This window comes from Acyrthosiphon pisum, chromosome A1, assembly GCF_005508785.2.
Source record: "Acyrthosiphon pisum isolate AL4f chromosome A1, pea_aphid_22Mar2018_4r6ur, whole genome shotgun sequence".
In the NCBI taxonomy this organism is placed as follows: domain Eukaryota; kingdom Metazoa; phylum Arthropoda; class Insecta; order Hemiptera; family Aphididae; genus Acyrthosiphon; species Acyrthosiphon pisum.
This window is the reverse complement of record NC_042494.1, coordinates 128,983,595-128,992,299: the sequence shown is the minus strand read 5'-3', so window position 1 is coordinate 128,992,299 and position 8,705 is coordinate 128,983,595. Positions and strand designations below refer to the sequence as shown.

General features: G+C 30.4%; 1 protein-coding gene across 1 annotated transcript; it reads left to right on the top strand.

The window, feature by feature from the left end:
• Window positions 1–1,230: 1,230 nt before the first annotated feature.
• Window positions 1,231–8,457, top strand: LOC100166311 (DNA-directed RNA polymerase I subunit RPA1). The gene is made up of 9 exons (XM_001942922.5): window positions 1,231–2,051; window positions 2,164–4,841; window positions 5,108–5,227; window positions 5,312–5,587; window positions 5,657–6,005; window positions 6,097–6,194; window positions 7,417–7,644; window positions 7,709–8,039; window positions 8,114–8,457. Exons 1-9 carry the CDS (start codon window positions 1,458–1,460, stop codon window positions 8,378–8,380), a joined length of 4,941 nt encoding a protein of 1,646 aa, XP_001942957.2. The 5' UTR covers window positions 1,231–1,457; the 3' UTR covers window positions 8,381–8,457.
• Window positions 8,458–8,705: the final 248 nt, after the last annotated feature.

Here is an 8,705-nt window from a genome sequence, read left to right as displayed (position 1 = left end):
ATGTTGTAAAATTTGAATTTCAAACGATCATAAAAATGTATATTTGGCTTCCTTATAGACATTTTTTTTTTTAATAAATGTAGAAAATCTTATAAGGAATCTTGTATTACATTTTCATATCTTAGATTTAAAAAGAAAAATTTTTATGAATTTCTAACTCGAAATAATTTGCAAATTTTCGTGATTTTTCCATATTTTGTCATTTTTTGAACTTTAAATGCTTATAAAAAAAAACTGTGACTAACGATTTTTAATATTTTTTATCAGCCAAAAATAAAAAAAAAAAAAGGTGGGTAAGTGGATTTCGCTCTGCTGTACAGTAGGTTACAAGTGGGTCACTGTATAATGGATGGTATTAAATTTGAATTCAATGATATAATATCATTGTATAAGAAAAACGATTCTGAGCGGAGACGGTATGTTAGTCTAGGTCACGATTTAAGATAGTATGGTTGCCCAACGAGCTATGATAAGACGGCATTGGATTTAAATCGGACCCCGGGCACTAGCACTTCTAGTGGACTATTTTATAATTTATAATATAATATGATCATTATACAGGGTCTTCCAAATTTCGGTCTTTTGTCACACGAAATTTGGAACACTCTGTATATATTTTTATTGTATATAGGTATAACATAACAATTTTTATTAGTTTTAATTTGAACCAATATGAGCGCTGTATGCGGGGGTCCCCGTAGATCACGTGACTTTTCGATTCAAACCGTATGCCGTGTGATAACATTTTTCTAATGGGTCGATGGGCAACCATACTATCTTAAATCGTGGTCTAGGTATAAGACATAATATTATATTAGGTACCTATAATAAATTCCATCTTAATCATATCATAATATTTATTAGGTACTTATAACGCGTTATACATCAACAAAAAACCGTGGTACTATCATAGATATATAATAGTATACTTTAGAAGTTTCAAGTACCCACGAATAATATTATACAATCACAACAAAATAACTAAAATAGTTATCCTAGGTTTTTAATATGTAATTTTGTCCAAATTTGTCCTACTACGCCAAAAACAGCCTATTGGGGGAAATGTCCGGAGGGAAAATTTCCGCCATTCGTTAATAGTATACCTTATATTTATTTTCTAATTTACGTTTTTACAATAATTTTGATTTATATCTCATGGAATAAAAAGTGCACTTATCTCTTATCTACAACTTGCGGCTCGCGCACGTGATTTTCAAAAAGCGTACTTAATGGCATTAATAGTAAATAGTGTACCGAGTACGACATTACGACAACGACATAGACATACAGATTGCAGTCAACTGGCATACAGCCTGCCTGCCTTATAGAACTATTTAGTATTTAGTACTTCGCCGGTCGCCCGGACCTCTTTAGTTAATTTATTCCGCGGTTGGTTGGCGATTTATTACCGTGTGACTTTTATTGATCACATAAATGTTCGATCTGTATCGTCCAAAATGTTTTACCACGATTTTTATAATGTGGATCCGTTCAAGCCCATCAGTATGGAATTTAATACGTTTTCGTCAGAAGAAGTAAAAAAACTGTCAGTGGCGCGCATAGATTCTCTCATATCGTTTACTCCTTTGGGCGAACCCGTGCAGGGAGGGTTGTATGACTCCCGTCTCGGGTCGATTCACATGAGCAGTGGCAAGTGCTCGACTTGTAACCAAAATTCCGTTTTGTGTTCTGGTCATTTTGGTCACATCGAATTGCCGTGTCCAGTGATCAATCCAATATTTACCACAGCAGTCATTCACATACTCAAGATAAGCTGTTTGTCGTGCTACTGCGTATTGTTACCACGAGAATCCACAATCTTGTTAGCTGCACAGTTAAAGCTCCTTGACAATGGTCAACTGACACATGCTCACGAATTGGCTACTGAAATAAATGGGCTATGTGAAGATGATGAAAGAAAGTTGTCTGTTGATGAATTAGAAACATTTATTAGTTTATATTTAAAAGAACGTTTACAAGAAAATAATGGATCTTATGTGAAATGTGCTGACGAAATTCGACAAACTTTTATCGCTGAAACTATCAACCAAGTGAGTAAATTTGAATTTAAATTGTTTTTTAAATTATGAACCTTTGTATTTTATTATAAAATGATTGCACTATCGACAAAACTATTGCTCATTACAATGCTTTCTTGTATAGGTTGCTCGACGAACTGGATGTATGCATTGTAAACAACCACTTTCAACTATTTCTAAATCATTTTCAACAATAACTATTTCTCAAGCAAGTAAATCAAAAAAAGAAAAGAAAATTAAAGAATATTTGTTCCCAGCAGACATAAGAGAACATATGAGACAACTGTGGGTCAAAGAAAAACATTTTATAAGTGCTTTATTGCCAGTCTTGGCTGGTTTGAAAATTGAATACCCTACAGATGTTTGTTTTATGACAGAAATACTTGTTACCCCTTCTAATCTTCGTCCTAACTTAATGGTTAAAGGAAAATTAGTAGAGAGTCCTAGAAATTCAACTTACAAGTCTATTTTACGAGAAGCTAAGGTTATACAATATATATGGTTATTACAGGATCAAAAAGAAGGTCAAGAAATTTCATCAGAAATAACTGAACTTGTCAATGATAGTCAAGGAAAAGACAGCATAGAAAAAGTCCAAATTGGTATGCATAATTTACAAATGTGTGTTGATGCTCTTCTGGATGGAAATTTGTTTAGATCTTATAATAATAAAGATCAAGCACCTAGAATCGGATTGAAACAATTATTGGAAAAGAAATCTGGTATTATTCGTCAGAATATGATGGGTAAACGTGTTGATTATTTTGCACGTTCTGTTATTACACCAGATCCTTATTTAGATACTGATGAAATTGGTATACCTGTGGAATTTGCTAAAAAATTAACTTATCCTGTAGCTGTTACTGACTGGAACAATAAAGGATTACATGGAGTTGTATTGAATGGCCCAAATCATTATCCAGGCGCAAATATGATTGAAACAGATGCAGGAATAGTAAAATGGTTATCTGCTACAAATAAATCACGCAGAGAAGCATTATCAAAAACTCTTTTTTACAAAGGTCCAAATTCTAGAGGTCCTCAAATTGTTCACAGACATGTTATTGATGGGGATATGATGCTTGTTAATCGACAGCCATCTTTACACAAACCTAGTATTATGGCACATAGAGTTAAGGTTTTGAAAGGAGAAAAAACATTAAGATTACATTATGCTAATTGTAAAGCATATAATGCTGATTTTGATGGTGATGAAATGAATGCTCATTTACCTCAAAGTGAATTAGCAAAATGTGAAGCTAAAGAAATAGCGAGTGCTGTTTACCAATATTTAGTACCTCGTGATGGCACTCCATTAAGTGGACTTATACAAGATCATATAATATCGAGTGTGAGAATGACTGTCAGAGGACATTTTTTTACTCGAAGGGAGTATATGCATTTTGTATACCAAGCATTAAGTTCATTTGATCGTGCCATTAAGACTGTTCCACCAGCGATCATCAAACCAGTAATGTTATGGTCTGGTAAACAAATTATTTCAACATTAATTATTAACTTGACTCCTCTTAATCAAAAAACATATATAAACTTAATGTCAAAATCTAAACTTGAACAAAAATGTTGGAGAAATCCAAATAATTATGAATATCCAGATTTATTATCGGAATTTAATTTTATAGTACGGAATGGCAATTTATTATCAGGAATTCTAGACAAAAACCATATAGGAGCGTCTACTTACAGTTTGGTACATTGTTTTTATGAATTATATGGTGGAAAATATTCAGCACAGTTACTAAGCGCATTTAGTAAATTATTTACTGTATATTTACAATGCGATGCCTTTACTTTAGGTGTAGAAGATATATTAGTGACTGAAAAAGCTGATCATCTACGTCAAACTGCTATCGATGAGTCTAAAACTGCTGGAACATTAGCTGCTCAGGAATCTCTCGGTATTGAATATATGGGCGAAGATGCAATGAACATTAAATTAGCTGAGTCATACAGCAAAAGTAGCCATTTTCCTGTACTAGTTGATAGAAATTACAAAAAACATCTACAGCCATTTACTAATAAAATAACAAGAGCTTGTATTCCCAAAGGATTGCTTCAACCGTTCCCAAATAATAATTTACAGCTAATGGTACAATCTGGGGCAAAAGGATCCACTGTAAATACTATACAGATATCATGTTGTTTGGGGCAAATCGAGTTGGAAGGTAAAAGACCACCCATGATGATATCCGGTCGGACTTTACCAAGTTTTCCACCATTTGATACGCTACCTAAAGCTGGAGGATTTATAGGCAGTAGATTTATGACTGGCATCCAACCTCAAGAATTTTTCTTCCATTGCATGGCTGGGCGTGAAGGTCTTATTGATACTGCTGTTAAAACAAGTAGAAGTGGTTATTTACAACGTTGCTTAGTTAAACATCTTGAAAGTCTTATTGTCAATTATGATATGACTGTTAGAGATAGCAATGGAAGTATTGTGCAGTATTTGTATGGTGAAGATGGTTTAGAAGTTACCAAAAGCAGTTTTTTCAAAGAAAAGCAATTTGATTTCTTAGCTGGCAATGTAAACTCTTTCAAAGCTCTTAAAAAAATAAGAAATGATGAATGTTACAAAGAACTTGATGACAAGTTGGAAGAAATCAAGTCCGCGATGATAATAAAAAAAAATATTAGTCGACAAAGTGAATTTTTAAGTTGGTGTAAACAAACTTCTAAAGTTAAAAATAAAAAGCATCCAAAAATTAAAAATGGTCGTTGCGTGCAAGACATAAAAATATGCAATAAATGGTATGAAATAAATGAAGATGTTAAAAAGTCGTAAGTACTAAAATTTGAACCATCCCTTAAAAGAATCAAATTTTTTTTATAAAAACAACTTGTATAAAATTGACCCTCGATAACTCCTATCTCAAGGGGAATAAAAATAAATTCAATTTATGTATTATAACACTTTGGGGGGTAAGGAAAAAAAATTGAGTTAATGAGGTTCGAATTATAGAAAGTCAACTTTAAATTATCAAATTATTCTTATACTGTATTATATTTTATTACTTATATCTTTTAACTTTATTATTCATTGATAGTTATTCTGAAAAACTACAAAAAGTACCAGATCCAGTGGGTGCATCTTTTCATCCTGGAGGACACTATGGTTTATTATCAGAAAAAATGGATTCAACAATCAATAAATATTTTGATACTAAGTAAGTAGTTATAATTTTAATTAAAATATATTAATATATTTTATTGATATATATAACTAAATATTGTAATATTTGATTTTTAAGTAATGGATTGAATGACAATGACAAACAAATTGCAAAAGAATCAATACGTCTCAAAGCTATGGCAGCCACAGCAGCGGCTGGTGAACCAGTAGGTTGTATTGCTGCCCAATCTGTAGGTGAACCATCTACACAAATGACATTGAATACTTTTCATTTTGCTGGTCGTGGTGAGATGAATGTTACTCTAGGTATTCCTAGACTACGTGAGATATTAATGATGGCTACAAAAACTATTAAAACTCCATCAATGGAAATACCATTCTTCCAGTCTGAAAAGTAAATTTTAATTAATTTTAATTAATTTTATTACTAGGTACTTAAAATGTTTGAAATATTTGTGTTTAGTGTTAAAAATGAAGCTGACTTTTTAAGGAAATTAATGACTAAAATATCATTAAAAGATGTTTTATCAAAAGTACAAGTGAGAGAAAAAGTTATGTTAAATCCAATTAGACGTATGTGTTATGATTTAACATTACATTTATTACCACACCGTTGCTACGAATCCACGACTCATGTCACACCAAAAGCTGTTATGAGATTCATTAAAAACTCGTTTTCAGAAAGCCTCAAAAAAATGTTCGTTAAAAATTTGTCAAAAAATTTTAGTGGAGAATTAATTTCTGAACAAACTAAGAATGCCATTAAAATAAACAGAGAAAAGAATAATGACAATGATGAAGATGCATTATTAGTAAGTATAATTATTAATTTGTACTATTAATGTAATTAAAAGTTTATTATTGTTATTATTTATTACAAATAATTGAATAACAATATTTTAGGATGAAAGTGAACCCCAAGAAACTAAAGCTAAAAATCAAGTTGATTCAGATAGTGAATCTGAAGCTGGTGAATTTGATTCGGCGGCCATGAAAAGAAAGTAATTACTTAAGCAATTAATTGTAATAAGTAGAAACAGTGTTGGCTTGGCCCACCCGACTACCAGGGGCCCTTGGATATTTATTTTGGGGGCCCTAACCAAATGGGGAAGAAATCTAAAAAAACTAAAACTAAAAGTTATCCCACGATTCTCACAATTTTTTTAATGTTATATATAAAAATTATATATTCACACATTAATAATATTATGCCTAATAACCTTCTTTTTACCATGGTCTATAAAAAATTTGAAAATAGCTATTTTGTCAAGTTATTAATTTATAATATGTAGAAAAAAAAATCATGAAATCTGTTGGATTTTTGAATGAACGAAAAAAACTTATTTAATAGATATTAACACTTTTCCAGTAGCGAGGCGTGAGGTTTTTGGTTGGAGAGACTGAAAAAAAAATTGCACTAATACGCCTAGGCTCCCCCTCCCCTTTTTATTTTATCTATATGGTAAGAAATGAATGTTGAAAACTAAAAACAAACTGAAATATTATATTATAAAAATTAAAATGTTACAACTTCCTTAAAATAATAATTTAATATAATAACAAATGTACACATTTTCTTTCATAAGAGTAGTTAATAATTCCATTGTTTGAAATGGCATTAATTAAATCATCAGCCATGGCCCATGAAGACAAATTACAATATAAAACAATAAATATTAAGGAACACGTATGAGGTACCTATCACAATCCGACGGTGACGTTGATAATAAATATTGAGGACTGAGGTAATTACGAACGGCGAGACGCGTCACATAGCGTAAATAGTAAACCTCACTCACATGAGCATTCCCCCTGTAACCGAGCGCCCATAATTGCGAGACGTTGCATTGTAATGTCTATTAGATATAATACCATATTTGGAATGACCTGTATGGCTGTATATTGGCTTCTCATACACACGGCTGTATTGTGCTCATTTAATCTATTTTAAGAATTATATAACTTACTGAACAATGAAAAACTGATGTTAACAAATATTGATGAAACACATCATATTTATAATATAAAATAAAATTCACATTTATATATATTTTTTTAAAACAAAATAATTATTTATTCGTCATTTTATGACATAAATAATAAATATGGTAGTAATCGATAAAATAATTGTTTATAAGAATTATTGTCAATGTAATAAATACTTTGTTGCATTTATATTAATTTGAATTTAATTGTCCCACTTTTAAACTATAATTATTTTAGAGCTCAGACAGAAGAGTATGATTATGAAAAAGATGAAGACGATCCAATGAGTGACGAAGAAGCTGAGATAAATGATAAACAAAGCGAATGTGATGACTCGCCTAATATAGAAAGTCAGCCTATTAAAATTAAACATAATACATCAGACAACGAAATCAATATAGAAGATGATAATATTGAAGATTTTGTTAACAACAAAGATTATTCTCAAATTGTAATCGATGTTAAGTAAGATTATACTTTAATTAAAAAAAAAATAATAATAATAATAATCAGTTTTAAACTTTTTCAGATGTGGTAAGAAACCATATACGTTTGCTAATATTCAAGTATCTATACCTTTGGAATACAAGAGAATTGACTTAACAGGATTAATTAAAGATTTGATGGGTCGAGTAATAATTCACGAAATACCTGGTATTAATAGAGCTATTTTAACCGAAGAAGACGATAAAATAATATTAAAAACTGAGGGTTCCCGTGGTGTAGCAGAGCTTTTTAGGTTTGCTAATATTTTAGATTTAAATTCATTATATTGTAATGATATACAAATGATGTTGAACACGTATGGCATAGAAGCTGCCAACAGGGTTATTATTAAGGAAGTGAAAAATGTATTTAAGGTTTGTATTGTGTTTATTATTATTAAAATAAACTATGTAAGATTTGTACTGATTGTATAATATTTTTGATGTAGGTTTACGGTATTAATGTAGATACCCGACATTTATCATTAATAGCTGATTATATGACTTATGATGGAAAGTATAAGGCATTAAACAGAGTTGGTATGAACGGCTGTCCATCGCCATTGCAACAAATGTCATTTGAATCTACTCTTAATTATTTGAAAAAATCTACAGTTCGAGGATTAAAAGATAATTTGGTTTCACCTTCAAGTACTCTTATTATTGGTCAACAAGCACAGATTGGAAGTGGACTTGTTAAATTATTATGGCAATAACATAAGTATGTTTCACTAATTTGTAATAACTTATCTTTTAATTTTGTTATTTTAAATAAACTAGTATGTTTTTTTAATTCTTGTTTGTATTACTTCCTAGTTATACTGAGGTAAAAAATATCTATAAATATTATATTATTCAGACAACACTGATTATAATATTATATATAAACCATTTTTCACTTGCGCCAATTCAAAATAATGCATGAATGCTTTACACAATTTAAACATTTTTTAGATTCTGAACGAAGTGATGAATGTATTGATTTTACAATGATGTGTGTTTTTTTTTTTTTTGATTTTTTTTTTTTTTTTTTTTTTGTGT